Below are 18824 nucleotides of genomic sequence, written 5' to 3'. Positions count from 1 at the left end.
TTACATCCACATTGTTTATTAATAGGTTCTGGCCTGTGGTCAAGTTAACAGGCTGCTTCCCTAGGAAAGGCTGAGTTATGGCAGTTTGTTTAGGAACATTAAACACAAAGGTAGTGCATAGAAACCCAATCTGCAAATGATGGGCTGCTGATCTGCATCCAGCTCTGAAACTACAGAGCTGATCTTTATTTAATGGCATTCAGTGAGTTCTTACTTACTTATCATTGCACCAAGCCCAAGAAAAATACTGCACATCTCCAGAAACAGCTGTTAGTGAAGATAGCTTTATTTTCTGCCCTGAATCTCTAAGCCACTTCTCAGGGTAATTTTTCTATTATCAAGGAAATAGGATGGGAAATAGGCTGACCTAGCACAGATACTAGGCCAATTTTGCAGTGAATGATTAAGGGGTTTTTATAAGTAACAATTTCACATTCATTCTTTAAATCTGAAGTCTAATATCCTTCAGTAATGATGTTTTGGATACACTCCCTGGCTTATTTTACATCTGTAGGTGATAGCTACAGGCTTAAGCAAAAACATTAGTGATTAAAATAAGCCCTGGAGGACCCCATGCACAACACTGACTACTTCTTTTTTTCATCTTTTTTTTTCTTTTTTTCCCTTGATAATGCAGGAAAATGCTGCAATCTCTAGGAAGGCCAGAGGTCCATATGGCCTTAGATGTCATGATTGTGAGTGGATCAGGCCAGCAGCATGAAGGCTGCTTGCTGCTCACCTCAGAGGTGCTCTTTGTCGTCAGCATCAGTGAAGACACGCAGCAGCAGGCATTCCCTGTGACTGAAATCGATTGTCTGGAAGATGATCAGCAAAAAGATCTGCTGAAGGTGCAGCTAAAGCAGCAGAGAGTGCCTTCTGATTTGGAGGTAAAGACTTGAGTATGTTTTTCATTCAAAGATAAAGTTACAACTGATGACGATGCTTTTGGCAATGGGGATAGTCACCGGTTGGTGATACTGGGTCAGGAGGCCAAAGGTATAAGTGCCAAACCAGGAGACCTGCTGTTTTCTCATGCCTCATACTTCACTGTATTGCCCTTTGGATGAGAGGGAGGTGTCTCCTTCCTTCTGTCCTCTTATTGATCATGATATACCATATCTATGACAGAAATTTTCTGAGGGAAAATGTAGAGGAAGTCTGGGTTCTTGGTAAGCATCACCTCTTTTCCAAAAAGGTTTTCATGCTTAGATATGCACAAGGTGTTTATTGTTTGGCAAGTCAGTATTGCTGCCTGTGCCTACAAGGTGCCAGCAAGAGCAGTTCCTTTCATTCTTCTGTGAATTCTGATGACAGATCAGTGATGCTGATGCTCCTTTTAGCATGTTTCTTATCTTGCCACTTCCAGTGCAGTTGTTTTGCTTGGCTGCCAGTTGTATTTGCTTCTTTAGATCTTCCTTCTTCTGCAAATGCTAACTTTAAACTGTGTCAGTTCTTTTCTGAGATTGGATGCACCAAGTGTTTGCCAGTAAGAGCATAAAACATTCATCTTCACATTGAAGGATCTCTAAGCCATTTGAATACTTTGGGGTTTGGATGAATTATCTTCTTTAATGGTAGAAGGATGTTATATTTTTGCACTTTCGGGAAACAATGTTTATTGTGTTAAATTCTGAAGTGGAATCATATGAGAGAGCATTTCAAAAACAAACAAGCATGTCCCAGTTGTTTTTATAGAAGTGTGTCAGGTAGTTCATAGACTGCTGTACCAGAAATTTCTGTTTCAAATATAAGAAAAGAATATGTAAAACCACATGAAGTATGAGGTGTGACAAAAAGTAGGAGCACCTTCAGTCAAATCCTAACTTTGCTGAAGTGACTGAAGAGTTTTGCCATCGATTCCAGCACAGCAAGGACTTCATCTGTGTCATGACAGCACTTGAATATTTTTGTAAAAGCTTTTTTTAGTGCTGAATTCTCTATTTACATTTGTTGTCTTTCCACTAACCTCAGTTTCACAGAGCACTGTTGACTAAAATTGCTTTCTCTCATCAAAAAGCTACATGAGGAATTACTTAAATTTTGATGCAAGTGGACAAAGCTCAGGTTTTTTTGTCCCTGAGTGCTGAGTGGTTGGGAATGGCACACCTCAGATTGAATCCAGACTATCCTGCTCAGTCCAGAGCTACTGTCCTGGAGGGAAGAAGAAAAAGAAAAATTGTTCTCCCTAAGGCACTCAACCTATTCCAACCCTAAATTTAGCACCAACCTAGATCTTTTTTTATTAGATTGGACTGTGATAGCTTTTGTCTTTGTGTCTGGTTATCCAAGGGGTGAGGAGTAGAATGCTGCTGTGGGAAAAGGGCAGCTTGCCCAAAGGTTGCTGCAAGAGGGTGATGAAGGGTGCAGAGGGGCTGCCTGTCTGGGAGAAGGGAAGGCAAGGGACAGGGAGCCTAATTCTAGTCTCCACAGCTGCTGCAGCTGGGAATGTGTAGGATTTATGGGCAAATGGCTCCTCTGAACTCACAGAGCAACCCTACCTGGCATGTGCAGAGTCCAGCTTTCCCACATACACACACTAGTTACACATGGTAAGTGTGACCCCTTTTGCAGGTACTGGACCAAATACATGAGGTTTTTATGAAGTTATGGATGGAAATACGGGAGTCCTACTCAAGTGGTGCAGCAGTGCACCACCAGGAGCTGTAAGCCTTGAGCCAACAGTACAGCATCAGTACAGCATCAGTACAGCATCTCCTTTGCTGACACAGGCTCTTGAGATTGCAGTGAAAATGTGTGGCATGGTAAAAGCTGTAAAGAGTGCCTGTGCCCTGGTGCAGCACAGTCAGTGATGGCAAGACAGCAAAAGTTGAGGGATACCATATAGAACAGATCTGGCAAAATATTCCTTCAGAATGCAGATGCTTATGCTTAAATTTGTGTAAAAAATTAAAGAAATGTGCTATAAGAAGGAGCAGTTGAAAGGAAGGAAGACCAGAATAAAAGGAGTTTGATTTTTTTTTGTTAAGGCAGCTACACAACGAAAGATTCCAAAAAACTTCATATAGTTTTAGTGATTACCTAGAGTTAAGTAAAATTCTTTTGTAATTAATGTTTACTATGCTTTTTTTTGCCTTAGTGGATTGGGAGACCTCATACTTAATGATTTCCTTTCTGCAGCTGAACATGTCAGTTCTGTGGTCCTCTGGGGTGTCATGTGCAGCACCAGTGCTGATGGGAGCCAGAGCTTCCCCTTCAGCTCCCTGTCAAGAGCTTCTAAAAGCTGGATGTGATGTGATTAGGAAAAGGAACCTTAGGAGGAACAAGTTGTGACTTGCAGCTGAGCAGCCTCTGAGCTGCAGACCTACACTTAAATAGGCACAACTCCTCAGTATTAAAACTAGGCCACCTTGTTGCACTGGAGATGTCCTCAGCTGAAGTGCAGACATGTCTGTGCATGTAAAGATGGACAGAATTTTTAGCTGGAAAATGCCTACTCAAGTCAACCAAAATTTTATTATAAGTTTAGCAAAACAGAGGTAATGTTACCAAATGTAAATTATCTCTATTTTTCTGACTAATTAGTCAAAAATGCTAGAAATATTGCAACAAATTGAAACAATTCATTTCAATGTTAAAAAAAATCCAATTTTTTGTATTACTGCTCACAAAAATAATTGCCAAAAGTTTTGTTTCAGCTCTGCCCAAAACAGTTTCTCCCATTCCCTCTCCTCAGCTTCTTGGAACAGTTAGGAAACAAAACATGAGTTTCTACAGTTGTAATCACCAGAGATATTATAGAGCATATTTTGACTCCTTCAGCAATTGGTTTGCCTGATGGCTTGTTCGCCTCCACAATATATAACTTAATCCATCTGGCTAGGAATAGCCTGGATGGATTCTTGAAAACTCTGGCACTGACAACATTTTTATTGAAAGGGAAGCATTAATTGTACTTGGATTATCTTCCAAAGTAATTGACACGCTACTTGCTTCCAGACAGATGTCATGCTCTGAAGGTCTGCTCTTCCAGCTGCTCTTGGTATAGCTCATAATATCAAGAAGACAACAACAAATCGAAGGGCCCTTCAAATATTCCAGAATTTTTTTGTGGTAATATGCAACAGGGTTTTCATGACAGTGCTACATGTTACCATCTTTAGAGCAGAAAACCAGTCTCTGGATTTTTTAAAGCAATGGAAAAAAACCCCCTTAAGAACCAGATCTTAGTCAGTGTGCACAGAGGAGCCCAACACATCTGGACTGCCCAACACAGGTGCTGTGTCTGTCTACTGTGGAGTCAGAATTGCTGAAGGCTTATTCTTTATAAACTGTAATGGGAGGAATTTTAGAAGCATTGTGGAGTTCTTAACCCAAAAGTATATTTTGACTCGTTAAGCAATTGGTTTGCCTGATGGCTTGTTCGCCTCCACAATATGTAAAGTCAAAAGTTCTTAACCCTTCCAGCATGAAAGGGCATGATATCTGTACTGTTCCTCTAGCAGGTGCATTAAGCAACCCTTGACTAAGTTTTGAACCATTGAATGGTCTGGATATTAACATGATAGTTGTGCAAAGCCATGGGTGAGAGCACTTAGTGGACAATGTTAGGTGCCTTTTGGGAAAAAATGCAATTCCAAGCTTCTGTTCTTATCTTGATAGTATAAGCCAAACTGAAAGTGGCTGCAGAAGCAGTTAGTTAGTTACAGATGAAGCCCTCTAGAAGCAGGCAGGGTCCCAGTTACTTTGGAAGACCATCCAAGCACAGTTAATATTTCCTCCTGGATAATTATGCTGTATCTGTGGAATATAGCCTGAGGCTGAATGAAGAATGGGTTCACAAGAGTAGGTGAATGGGATGCCAGCACCATTTCCATCTCCTTTGATAAGCTGGGTCTTCTGGTCAGTGGGAAGGCAGAACCCAGCTGCCCCTGGGCTTACCTCTCTAGAAGGAAAAATCAGGAAAAAGTATGAAGCCACCTACATGCAAGATTTACCCCATAACTTAAAATCTAGTTTACATAGGTGGTGCTTCAGAATATTTCTCTCCTTTCAAACTGTGAAACAGACTGACTCCTGAGATACTTCTACTGAGCCACCACACTGAAGACGTGGTTCAGACACCATTCTCCACTGTTAGCTGTGAGTCTGCTGCAGTCTGCCGTCTGATTTTTCCCTCCCTTAAGGTCGTTCATGAAAACAACACTCTCCTCTGCCCATTTCATCATTTCTGCTGTTTCTAGGCATAGGCTTCAACCTTAAGCTTCTGAGCTTGTTCGTGAGCCTGCTTCCTTTTGCATTTTTGTGATGATGATTGAAAACAGGAGTGATTCTACTTGCTGAGCAGCAAATCCATCTCCAAAGGCATAGTAAAAAAAAAACCAGAAGGGACTGTTTTGTTGTGAATGTGACATCTGTCACTGTCTATCAGTCATATTAACTCTTTCTTCAAATAAGCATTGGTGTATTTAAAATGAGTCTTGCAGTCCAGACGTGAACAGATACTGATCATGGAATCCAATGGCAGTTTGAAAATATCATCATATCTAGTAAGACGTGTAAAACTCCTTGAAAGACATGCAGAAGATAGCAGTCTATAGATCCTTGCTGTGATGTCCAACAAAGACATTTTTAACCCTACAGAAATTAAACTGGTCAGCAGTTCTGCAGCTGTAAATAAGGAAGCATCAAACCCTAGCCCTAAGATAACTCCTGTCTTTTTGTTCATTATCATATTCTGGAAATAACTTCTGTTCTGAATGACTTAGATAGTCATGCTACTGTAGCATCCATGGTGGTATTTTTGAAATAAAGTTTTTTTGAAACCATGCAATTAGCTTGATGCCTGCCTGCTTGCCTTCCCTTCTCAAGCTAGCCATAGTCATCTTCAACTTCTTCAAAAAAGAGAGCACAGCAGATTGATCTTCCAAAGTCAGGTTTGTCCACAGCTTTTCATCTAATACTTTATCTGGTTGGAACCATAGGTAGATGCCACCTTTCTGTTGACAGTATTTGATTTACTGTATTTTTTTCCACTAGGTAGGTCGCTTGAATCCCTCTTGCTAGGGCCTTAAACCTCTTCATATTTCAGCCTGCAGAAAAGAGATTTCTTCAGAGGAGTCCTTCCAGCTCCTGGTCATGGGAAAGCCAGTTTGCACAGACACCTTAATGTCTTCTCCAGAAACAAAATACCGAAATCATCTTCAGTAAAACCCTTTTGTTTAAAAAAATGTCTGTGTGTGAGTCCTCTGACCCAGAATGGGGTTTTTTTTGTTACCAGAAGCAGATGGATATATCCTGCCATAGAACATTCATCTGGAAGGTAGCTTCTAGTCTTTATTTTAAAAAAAGTAAGTTAGAGACCTAAAACTAACTGCCCAGATATTAACTATGGCCTGTCTTTAATTGTAGTTTTTGAGAAAATGTTTTTGCTAATTAGAATTTCTATCTGATAAGCACTTCCATGAGCTACTGGCATTTTTCTAAAAGGGACCTGGATGCTTTTGCTGTATACAAAGAGTTGATCTGTTGTAAAGCTCTACCCATGGCCAAGGTGTCCATCCATGAAATTCTCAAAAGATACTGCTTAAATTTTCTGCGGCAGAGTTTGAGCTTCTCAGAAGTGTCCAAAACAGCGGAGGGGAGGACTAATTCACCAAGGACTAAACTATGGGAGAACACTGTTGATTTAAAAAATCTTTTGAACTATCGTTAGAAATACTTTAGGGAAGAAGACTTTTAAGAGAGTAATATGGAAGTCGTTGTCCTTAGTTCAGTTGCTGTCAAATACTCAGTAATTATTTTATCGTATCTGATTTCAGGCCGATGGAGGTAGAGAGAGACTGTCAGAACAGCAGTACAACCGCCTGGTGGAGTACATCACAAAGACATCCTACCACCTCGCTCCCAGCGCCTCCACAGTGCCAGCACTGCAAACTGTGGCTGCTGAACAGCCCCCAACTATAACCAAAACCTATCAGTATGTAGTTGATCCAAATTTTGCACAAGTATTCATTAGCAAATTCACCATGGTGAAAAATAAGGCCTTGAGGAAAGGATTTAATTAATAGTTATTTGTGTTGAGTATAGTAATGCCATACCAGTGTGAAAGTAATGCTTTCTCTGCAGTAACCTACATCAAGTAGAGATGCATATAATTTTTGAGGAGGTAGAAATTCATAACAAAGCCCAATAGCTTTTCTAATCTTAACAACATTCCTGCTCTCTAGCCAAAATACTAGTGCTGGAAGGAAAGTGTTCTGGCAAATGAATAAAGTGAGAAGGAACAGCCTTGGACTATAGCTCAATCAAAATCCCTTTTCTTTTCAATAACCAAAAATTAGAGAATAGGGAAAAACTGCGTGCATACAGACATTTGTGCCACACACACAAATGTCTATCAATACCTCTATATCATCTTTTAGGGTCTGCCAGTTTCTGTTATAAACCAGGTTTATAACTCAGCTGTAAAAACTTGCTCAAGGCTGAGCCTTTCCCCCCACACCCACACTCCCCCAACATGTGCATCCTGAGGCAAAACATTTTCCCCCACTAAATCTGAAAAACCCAGTGTGGCTGTTTTAAGTTACTAGTGACAGCTGGGTTTTAGCACCACTTTAACCTTAAAATAGCTTCCTTTATTTGACTGAAGTTTTGCAGGACATTAGTCCGTAATGTAAACTAGTGCCTTTGTGTGGTTTGGAGGACAAAACATGAACTACAACATGAATTTATTTTTAAAACCGTCTGTATACAGAAACTTTATTTTATCCACCATCAAATTTTCAGAAGTACTTTCGATGTGTGTATGACTGTGCATTGTCTGGTCGTTAGCTGGAAGTAACATGCAGTTTGAAAATTTAAGAAACAGAGCTGTCTCCTTAAAATCCATAAGCTCAATGTAACCCAGATGTGCAGGTGCTAACTCCAGCCTTGTGGGGTCTTGCTTATTTCTGATCTACGTTGTATGTGCTCCCTTCAGCCCTAATTCATTTTATGCTTATCATCTTGAAACAGATAAAACCAGGAATATTTAGAAACATGACCTTTCAAATATGTACTAAGCAAAGTGAGATTTTTTTTTTCCAAATTGATTGAAAACTATGGACCCACAGGCACATTAATAGTTAATGACACCATCACAATACACTTACAAATATATGTTAAATACCTGTATTTCTTGTTGTAGACAAGAAATCACTGTCTCTGGGCACAGTTAGATGACTTTATAAACCAAATCTGGGTACAGCAGTTTTATTTTAAAACCCAAAAGCTTACTTGGTTTTCAGCTATGCTTGTTAACTTTTCTCCCCTTTTCTGTGTGCTTACGGACATGAATTTGTCCAGAGATTCCTGAATATGGCTGGAGTCAGAGACAAGAACTGGAATAAAATCTGATCACCATTTGGAGCATTTGCTTTAGAGTTAATAACTTCTATGCATACTTGATATGACCAAATGCACAGTAAATAAGAATATAGTAACTGCAATGTTTTTCATGTGAGTTGTTTTGTTAAAAGGTATTTCTAAAAGCCGTGTCTCTCATGTACTGGGAATACTGGGGCCTGGGGTCTGCATTATCCTTTTCTGACTGTGAAAGAAGCCCATCCATTATCAACATTTCATACACTGGTTTAATAACTTAGTCATTGTTTAAATAACACTATTTAAAAAATCTATATGTATATACACACCCATGCTTTGTTCCTGAATATTTTATGGAAATGGTTTAATATTTCTAATTTTGCATTTTGATGGATAAATTGTAATATAATGGAATTGTTTAAAGATAATAAAGCTATTCCTATAATACTTGGGTTTGTGAGGTGTTTGGTCATTCAGTTACAAGATGCAGAACAATGACAATACTGACGTACAAACTTCATGTGGACCCCGTTAGATTCCGGTTGGTCACTGGGCTTTGTAGTGTACCAGAAAATGCAATAGATCATGACAATGCTTTGGAAGCAAAAACTGATGATTAGATTGCCAAAAAATGTGTACTGAAAAGTTTTATGCTTTTGTGACAGAATCAAAACAGTACTGTAGTCACCATTTGAGTTAAACCAATCTGTTCCTTATTTATGCAATACACAGACAAGCCAAGGGGATGCAAACACACCTGTAAAAAATGAGGGACAGCAGTTTCATTTCTAAAAGTTTGTAGATTTCAGCCATTATTTAAAATACATTTGTTTTTCCTGAATTACAGTCTCCTGGAATAAACACTTGCTTAAATTACACTTTTCTTCAGTGAATTGAGCTGCATCTTTACTGCATTAGACAGGTTCTTTCTCCCCCTTCTAACCACATGTATGGAAACGAGTGGAGACGGCACATAAATCAGCCTCTCCTACATATGAGCTGCGTGAACTATGAAAACAAAGTTGTCCAAAGAGCAGCTGCCTGTACTTAGCTGCTAAAGCACTGCAATGTGTACTCTTAAAACATGCCTACTCTCATAATGCTCTTTAGACCTGGAGAGCTCACAACTTCAGATCTATCTTTTTAGTTTGCTTCCAGAACAATCAATCACTCCTCAAACACTCGAGAATAAAGCAAGCCAGCCAAAAAATTTGAAGGCATGGTCAGACTTATACACAAAAAGACCTTTCCCAAAGTAGTTTAGGTCAAATAACTCCTTTTTATATATTATTTCATACATAAATACAGCAAAAACCTTTAGACAGTTGGGATGGTCTCAGAGCGGACAAGCATGTTTTTTCGGCCCTGCATCTCCTAGAAACAGCATGCCAGACCCTGTAACAAGCAACTGATTAGGGTCTTATTCACAGGTCTTGTACTACGCTACGTCCCACACGCGTTCTTTGTAAGATAGAATTAGCTGAACTCTTGCTGACAAAGGCCAAAAAAAAAAAGAAAAACTGTCAGGTTGGTGCTGATTTCAGAACAGCAGGTTAGGTACCCAGCTTTGCTGTCCCTACTCCACAGGAATGCGAGCTGTGGGCTGGTTGGCATTGCCTGCTGAAGGGAAGTACTTGCCTTGCATCCAGTGTGAAACCAGAATGTATACAGAAAACAATGATTACAGCCTGCAGATTCTCAAAGCACAGTCATGAAAATTAGAGCTCACCTTTCTTTGGTGAATACATTTAGCCAGAGACACCTCTGAGCTCTGCTGTATTGTCAAAAACTGCTTTCAATCACAAAACTCATTCCTTTAAATCAACATGTGCGGGTAAGTGAATGAACAGACTACAATAACTGCTGCTTGCTACAACAGTTTAGAAGAAACTTAGAATTTAAAAGTAAATTAATTCATAGCAACAGGGAAGAACAGAGGGACTAGAACTGCAAGGGAAGTCATGTCTATTAGCCTGCACACCTGGCAGTAGCAAGTTTCTTTGCCTCTGAAGCTGTCAGTATGACTGAAGACCACTGGCTATTTAAGCGTGCACAGGCCTGAGAAAATGTTAGTCAGTACTTAATGGCATACAATGTTTATACTGTACATTGGGAAGATAAATGGGTATCATTTGCTATTGTTAAGCTCTGGTTTACATTTATAGGAGAACGGGTATTTTGATTACTAGATGGTTTCCCCTTCACCACTAATGTCAAATTCTTTCTCTGCTTAAAGGAAGCATTGCCTGCCTGTATGGGAAGTTCAAAGAAAATCCCACATTGGTCTAAAAAGTGTTCTGGATCACATACATTATTTACGTGTTTTCATTAGTCCAAATGTTGTTTAAGGATACCTATTAAGTGTTAAGTAGTTAATGATCCATGTAAAATAATAAGAGTTACTCCAAACAGGATTTGAACCAAAGACCTTCAAATACAACACAGATGGCCTAATTTGTCATGCTGCTTCATACCAAACCTCCCCTTTCACGCAGTCAGCTTTTGACTGCTCTCCTAGTACCCACATGCAGCAAACAAAAACTGCAGTCCTAGTACCTCCTTTCTCCTGAGCAACAGGCAATGACAAAGCCTGTCCTCACAGACAGGTACCATGGCCTGTCCTCACAGACAGGTACCATGGCATAAGAGCATCAGGTCTCAGACTGCACAGAATGTAGCAGAGATCCCAACTACGCTTAGCTGACTACTCCTAGATATTGAAAAGGTGATGATACATGTCTAAAAGTAGCATGCCAAGATTTTCATTACCATAATATCCTAAAGTATTTCTTATTTTGTCTGCCCATACCCCTTTTACCCTCGTACATCAAACACACATGAACATGCCTGCAGTTTACAGTCATTTCACAATTACAGTAACTAACATACCATATGTAAGAATAGGCATTTGCAGTCTGTAAGTCTTGCTATAGCAGTTTGCTGCTGTAAGGAAGGCAATACAGTGATGACAACAGAAAAAGTCAGGAAGGTTGGCTAGTATATTTCCAGAATGGCTCTCCAAATTCTTTCCTCTCAAGATCAGCTCACCTTGTGAAGTCTGAGGTAACACAGACCTTTACAGAAATCTATCCTCTCCCTTTCTGTAACCTCTGTCCTCTTGCATATCCCCATCAGCAGCTGGGACAACCTAGCTGTCTGTGCTTAGGGATATGTTGTGTTATCAAATGTGGAATTTAGCCACAACAGAGATGCAAATAATTCTTGGAGGAAAGAAAATTAGACTTAGTCATCTTGTGCAGTTTCTGACCACCTTGAGTAAACTTCAGTAGTTTCCACCACTCTTCCCAGCATCTGAGCCTTTAAGCATTTCTACATTAATGAAGACAACTAAATGCCACTGACATATGTATTTTATTTTAGTTACATTAGAGCGTGCCATGCACTGAAGTGCATTACACTTCACAATTCAGTGAACAAATAAGGTTCGGTCATCAGGTCTCCTTGGACTAAATGGGATCTGCAAGATAAAAAAAAAATTACGTTATGATGGACAAACTTCATGCTCTAAGTAAACATATTAGTATGTATGAATGCAAAGCAACAGAGAGAAATGTTTATGTGGTAGTTTAGTCTAGAGGAATTCCCCCGTTATTTCCTGATGGTTTAAGATTCATACACCCTTCATGTGGCAAACAGAAGTGAAACATGGAACAAATCAAGAGCTGGAACAACACTGCACAGCACATCAGATTCTCTATACATGCTACACTGGTAACTGAATCAATCTTGCTGAGGGACTGCAGGAGAAAGGAATGCAGCCTTCGGATAGGAGCCAGAGAGGAAACAAGTGGTGCAGGCAGCCTACCAAGGAAGGAAGAAAACCAAATTCAAATTGCTTCTCCCTATTATACTGAACACCATCCAAGACCAGCTGTGCTCCACGACAAGAGTCATGCAAGTGGTTAGCACCAAACTCCAAGCTTGCCCCATTTTTCTATGACTGAGCACACAGCAGACGTAGAGGTAGGACACTCCTCAGATTTATATGTGCACTTAGTTTCCATTGTCAGGATCACCACAAAGAGACCACACCAAGCTGATGAAACACTGAGGTGCCGAGGTGCCTCCATGCCCGAAAGGAACAAATTGTACAGAGTGCCCTCCTACCACCTTAATTAATGAATTCTCCTCCCTGCCTACCCTACCCTTTCCTCAATTTTGGGGCTAAGTATTGATTCCAGAGTGAGTATTCAGTGAGGTTAAGCCACTGTATTTACTGTCACATACAGAATACAGTCCAACAAAGTAAGAGATGTAGAGTGTGCATGACCATTGTACCGTTTAGGTAACTCTACCAAAAAAAAAAAGACATCAAATTCAACCTCCATATCTAAGATTTAAACTACAGAGACAACCAAAAATGTCTTCCATCTGTTTTGTGTACTTGTCCTTTACAGAACATTTGGAACACTGGCATTGTTTTCCCCTTCTACTTTTGCATTAATGTGCAGGCACAACAAAAAACAACCTCTTTCTACTATAGAGTGAAAAACATGTTCTTATATAAACAGGCTAAGGAATAAGAAGCATCAGCAATTCAAACAAAATCACATAAAAAGATTTCTCTCACATTTTCTTTTGAGCCAGTACAATTAAGAAATGGAAGAAATGTTTAGGAAACATTTAATTTTAACAGGTGCACACAATGTGCAACTTTTTATTTTTAATCTGCAAATGGGAACACAAGCTAACTGAGCTCTATTTGCATTGAAAAAAATCCTGCTCATGATTCCAATTAAATATTCAACATGCATCCTTGTTGACAGTGTTTGTTTCAAATGATTTTACCACCAGATGGCCCTTCAGAATACACTGATGAAGGCCACCTGACTAAAGAATGCAATCAGTGTCTAAGGAAGTTTAGAAGTGACTATATATTAGCAATAGGACTGAACCAGAGGCAGAATTACCAAGATTTAAACCTTGGTTGGTTTAAACCAGGTGAATTTATAATTTCATTATTTATCTTCGTTGCACTCATACCTAAAGAGCGGCAGTATCCCACTGTCCAAAAAAAAAAAAAAACCACCACCAAAAAAACCCAATTGGGAGTTGGTAGTTTGGGATTGACAAAGTTTTTTTCTCTAATTTTTTAGAAGAGATGGAGCTCTGGGCTTTTTATGTAATTGTGTTATGCAGAAACCACAGAGTTGCAGATTGTCACAAAACAGAATATAATATTAATAGTGTTAAGTACAAGTCTTTTATTCAATGTTGCTGCTTCACACAAACAGGCTGAGAAAACCCAGCTGGCCAGGATAATTAGAGCCACAGATTATCACGTAATGATCACAATATGAAAACATTCCAAAAGAATGAAAAAGCTATCATTCTAGATTAGTCTGAAGTAATTTTAGAAGAAGCAGAGAACTCAATGTAAAAAATTTGCATCAAGAAAGGTGGAGAAACTTTATTGAGTTGTCACATGAGCTTGTGCAGTTTAGTGAGTGCAGTTATTAGTAACTACAGCACGGCTGAAATCAAGACTTTTTTCCTGGTGTTGCAAGTAAGGGAGAACACAGAGCTGTACGTCACTGCGATTTATATATGTGTGTGTGTGTGCATATAAATGTATTTTCCCCCATGACTAGTTATCTTCCCCCTCTCACCAACTTCAAAATACAAAAGGATGTGCAGAAGCTGTCTCAATGTTTCTTACATTGAGATGCAAGCTATGAGAAAGAAACAGCCTCTCCATTTTCTCACTCACTGTACCACCACAAGTATGTAAGCAGTAGATAGAGACAGCCCCAAGTTAAGCAGTTCAAGATGTGACAGCATCAACATAACAGTGGAATCAGGGAAGACTTGGAGTTTAATACAAGAACTTTGTCTCCTCTCCATGGTTTCATGAGGAGAGCAAAGGCCTGCTATCACCACTCTGTCTCCTATATCATACAAGTTAAATAAATTACCCAAAAGGTACTCAGGAGCTCCTATCCTGCCCTTACCCCCAGCCCTCAATTCCCCTACTTCTTCACATTTTTATTACCCAGAGTTCTCTTGAGTGCAATTTGTATCCTTTTTCTTCAGAAATCCCTTTTGATCTGAAAGAAAAGGAAGAACCTCCCAACAGAAGCACAACATCTCACTGAAACAATCTCACTTACTCCTGCACTAACACAGAGTAGCTTACTACCTACAAATGCAGCTTACCATCATTTGGGTGGTGCACACTCAAACACACCAGCTGCCTTCATGGCTTCAAAGTCCTTCATGGCATCATAGTTTTTATAGAACTCTGCATAAGCTCGTTTTCTGGGTTCAGCAATTCCAAACTGGAAAGTAACACACAGAAAATTAAAGCTTGCAAAGCTTTATTAACAGAATATTTTTTTTTGTTAGTGCTATGATTTCTATCAGTGGATATTAGTCTAAAAGGCCTTTAGCTGAAATTATTAAATATTACTTTTTTCCTGTTAAAATCCACAGTTTGGGCTACCTGACCATTGGTCAGGAAAACAAATGTCTGAAGTAAAACCTTAAAAAGAAGGTACGTTACAAAGCAGCACATCACTTATTTAAGATCCAAACCTGCTCCATTTATATTGATACTCATGTGTTCAACACCATCCCTGCTAACAGTTTTATACATAAACCATGTCATTATTGCAAATTTTATGCCTGTGGGCAGCTGCAAAACTGTAACTCCAGATAAAATGGCATCCTAACTGAAATTTGACTACATTTGACTTACATCGTGAAGCCTGGTAAAATTTTACAAGACTGCCAAGCCACTCTGACAGCTCACCAACATAAAAAGACACAATCCTGACCCCTTGGATACTCATTCACCTGAAGCATAGGAGTATGCTCAAAAATCCCCCAAAAATGTGAAGAGAAGTCCAAGGTGGGTTTGTACAACAGCATCTAACGAGTAACAAAGTAAATCCGTACTGAGATCCGAGTTACTTGTTCTAAGTATGGTCTGCCACCTTACCAGGGTATTAAAGTGGGGGTGCCAAATAAGGGATACACCCAGAGAATATTAAAAAATTTATATTGTTAACTCTGACCACAAACAAGCTTGTCTACCTCTTAACAGATGTACTGAGTACATGTTGAGCTTTAACTGTGCGAGCTTATTGCTTCTGATAGACATTTGTTGCTCTGAGAAGTTTAAAGTTTTGTGAATTACCTGAAATTACCTTCATTTCTAGTCACTTTGTACAGCTTTCTGCTGCAAATAGTATATGTGTGAGTTCAATGGGCAAACCAAGATCCTGTTCTTCCACAGGAATTCACACTGTGTTGTTTGCTTCGTGTATGAGATCCCAGAATTATTTAGTTAAAGGCACTCCAGAACAACTACTGCTCTTATCTTTATCAGAAGACCAACCTCTAAGTGTGTTTTTCTGGAAATGTAACGGTCCATTTCCACATGATACTTCAAAAGAAAGGACAGAAGGACCACACCACCCCTTCCCACACTGATCTCTTTAGTGTGTAGGACGGGTTTTCCAAATTGCTTAAGAGCTAGTTTTCTGAAATCAGTCGAGATAAAATAAGGCTTTGACAACTCTGAGTTTAGGATAATGTGACAGAGAGGCACACAAACTATCCAGAGTTCATGTGCATCAACTGTGTGAATGATCAAGAGCAGAATGGGACTGAGAGACTCCAGGTTAAGTTGTCACAAATTGACCACACAGCTTAAAGCAACAGGTTATTCATATTATTTCTTCAAATGAAGATTAACAGGATTTATTTATGTTTTGGAAACATGCTTACAAAAATACATTACTAAACCTTTCTGATGAACAGCTCAACTGAATCTCAACAGAAAAATATTATGAATTCTTAAAACACTCCAATGAGCACAGTTTGTAATTGAATGATGACAGAGCCCACCTTGTATAAAGCTGCACATCCTATTGACACAAAAAACGCCCCAAAAAGGTGAAACTTCATCCTTCTGGCCAACAGGCGCCGCATTTGTGGCTTGGGTAACAGTGCAGACGACATGGTGACTTTATTTCCTAAAAGATGAAAAGCAAAAGAAAAAAGGAGATAAAGAGAGTTGCAGGAGAAGCAGCTCTACTGAAACAGTTTTCTAGATCTAGATCGTGCTTTTTGTATAGTGTAATCATCATCTTCACAAGACAAGCAACAGTGCTCCCGTGTATATGACCTTCCAATGACAATATTTAAGGGACAACATTCAAGAGCAACCTACTTATGACATGAATCTAAATCAGTTTTTACACTTCTTGCATCCACTACTTGTGGAATAAAGACTGGCCTTCGCTGCTCACACTAAATCCCCCCTCCCTGCAAGGTCTTCCCTTCCAAGCCTGCTGTCACGAAATTCAGGTCAGAAGTCACTCTAAGCGGTCCTGCAGCCGGGCTGGGCCCAGCCCCGCGCCGCTCCCCGCTCCGGGAGCACCCCGGCCCCGCTCTGCCGCCGCCGCAGGGCCCAGCCCCGCCGCCCTCAGGGACGCGCAGAGGTCACGGCGCTGCCGCGGGGCCGCGACCAAGAGGGGAGCGGCGGCTGGCACTCTCGGGATGAGGGGGCCGAGGGAAGGCAGAGGGAGCCCAGGGGGGGGCGGAGGGAGCCCGGGGGCCCGGCGGGCGGGCGGCGCGGCCTCACCTCCGCTCCCACCGTGGTCCTGACGCCGCCGCCCGCGCTGCCGCTGCGCCCGCGCCACTCCGCATGCGCGGGGCGCCGGCCTACGGCGGGCGGCGCGGACCAAACACGGCCGTGCGGAGCGCCCGGCCCCGCGCGGGGACAAATCAGGGTCGCGGAATCACATGGGTTGGGAAAGACCTCGGGGATCGTGGAGTCCAACTTGTAACCGAACATCACCGTGTCAACCACACCATGGCACTGAGTGCCACATCCAGTCTTTCCTTAAACACCGCCAGGGACGGTGTCTCCACTACCTCCCTGGACAGTCCACTCCAATGTCTAATCACCCTTTTGTAAAGAAATTCTTCCTAATGTCCAAACTAAACCGCCCCTGGTGCAGCTTAAGATTGTGCCCTCTTGTCCTGTCACTTGTTACCTGGGAGAAGAGCTCGACCTCCACCCGGAAACAACCTCCTTTCAGGGAGTTGTAGAGAGCGATAAGTTCTGCCCTAAGCCTCCTCCTCTCCAGGCTGAGCAACCCCAGCTCCCTCAGCCACTTCTCATCAAACTTGTGCTCCAGACCCTTCACCAGCTCTGTTGCCTTTCTCTGGACTCATTCCAGCACCTCAATGTCCTTCCTGTAGTGAGGAGCCCAAAACTGGACATGGCACTCAAGGTGTGCCCTCATCAGTGCCAAGTACAGGGGGACAACCACTGCCCTGGTCCTGCTGGCCACACTGTTCCTGATACAGGCCAGGATGTCATTGGCCTTCTTGGCCTCCTGGACACACTGCTGGCTCCTGTTCAGGTCCCTTTTTATGTCTTGAAGGTCCCTTCCAACCCAAACCCTTCTGTGATTCTGTGATTCCATTAAGAGCCATGGGAGAAGACTGTGCTGGCCCCCTTGAAGGATGCCCAGGGTGACACTGAGATGCCAAGGGGCTCAAGTCTTTAATATAGAGTTTGCCAGGACTTACTGGCCAAGCCTAGAAACAAATTAAGCTGTTTGTAATCCTTTCTAGATATCCCTTAGCCAGTTTTTGTACCTTTCTTGGAAATGAGGCACATGTGCTTTGCCCATGATTTCCACATAATCACCACCTGCATGTGGAATTGTCATTTTTATTCTTGGGGAATCTCTGTGGGATTTACACTAAATGCTATGAAATCCTACCTTGAAAAAACAAGTCCCTCTTGTGCAATGAGGTATTTATTCAAGCTTTTCACTCCTTTGCCAAAGCCAGCAGATCCTGACATAAAATGACAGAAGAGATGGGCCCTTAAAACTGAAGAGAAGTTGCTTTACCTACGATGGAATTAAGAGGAAAGTGTCAGCAGAAAATTGCAGAGGGAACTCGTACAGCTGTGGCTACAAGCTGGGAGAATGGTCTTTGCAAGAGTGGTTTGGATAGACGCAATTTGGACAACATTCCTCAGACTGAAGAAAAGTTTGTTACAATAGTTGAGGCCAAAATGAAAAATGTCTGTCCAAGAGTTTTCCCCCATGTGGATTAACACAAAAACCCAAATGTTAATGATGTCATGCAGAAAGAATAGCAAGATATGTCACCAAGGGCAAATCGTGCTGACAAATTTGGTGGCCTTCTACAACAGGGTGACAGTGTTGGTAGATGAGGGAAGAGTAACTGACATCATCTACCTGGACTTGTGCAAAGCATTTGACATTGTCCGGCACAACATCCTTGTCTCTAAACTAGAGAGACATGGATTTGATTGATGGACCACTCAGTGGATAAGGACTAAAGCAATTGGCTGGATGGTTGTACTCAAAGAGTTGTGGTCAATGGCTTGATATTCAAGTGTAGACTACTTGAATGGTCTACATTCAAGTGAGGAGAGGCCTTCCTCGGGGGTCAGTACTGGGACCAGCACTGTCTAACATCTTTGGTAG

The 18824-nt window shown here is 41.1% G+C and overlaps 2 protein-coding genes across 2 annotated transcripts in view; one reads left to right on the top strand and one right to left on the bottom strand.

The window, feature by feature from the left end:
- VPS13B (vacuolar protein sorting 13 homolog B) overlaps positions 1-8772 on the top strand; it is a 424599-nt gene extending 415827 nt beyond the window's left edge. The window contains 2 exon segments of the mRNA XM_032708140.1: positions 638-887; positions 6780-8772. Of these exon segments, the coding sequence (XP_032564031.1) occupies positions 638-887; positions 6780-7025 (496 nt within the window). The 3' untranslated portion in view covers positions 7026-8772.
- Positions 8773-11675: 2903 nt separating this feature from the next.
- LOC116797024 (cytochrome c oxidase subunit 6C) lies at positions 11676-16999 on the bottom strand. Its single transcript, XM_032708125.1, has 4 exons — positions 16934-16999; positions 16195-16322; positions 14500-14621; positions 11676-11800 (listed from the first exon to the last, which is right to left on the bottom strand). The coding sequence occupies exons 2-3, from the start codon at positions 16306-16308 to the stop codon at positions 14502-14504; spliced, it is 234 nt and encodes a 77-aa protein (XP_032564016.1). The 5' UTR covers positions 16309-16322; positions 16934-16999; the 3' UTR covers positions 11676-11800; positions 14500-14501.
- Between the last annotated feature and the right edge of the window lie 1825 nt (positions 17000-18824).

This window comes from Chiroxiphia lanceolata, chromosome 1 (genome assembly GCF_009829145.1).
Source record: "Chiroxiphia lanceolata isolate bChiLan1 chromosome 1, bChiLan1.pri, whole genome shotgun sequence".
Lineage (NCBI taxonomy): Eukaryota > Metazoa > Chordata > Aves > Passeriformes > Pipridae > Chiroxiphia > Chiroxiphia lanceolata.
Note: the sequence above shows the minus strand (reverse complement) of the source record. Positions and strands in the feature narration are given on the sequence as shown.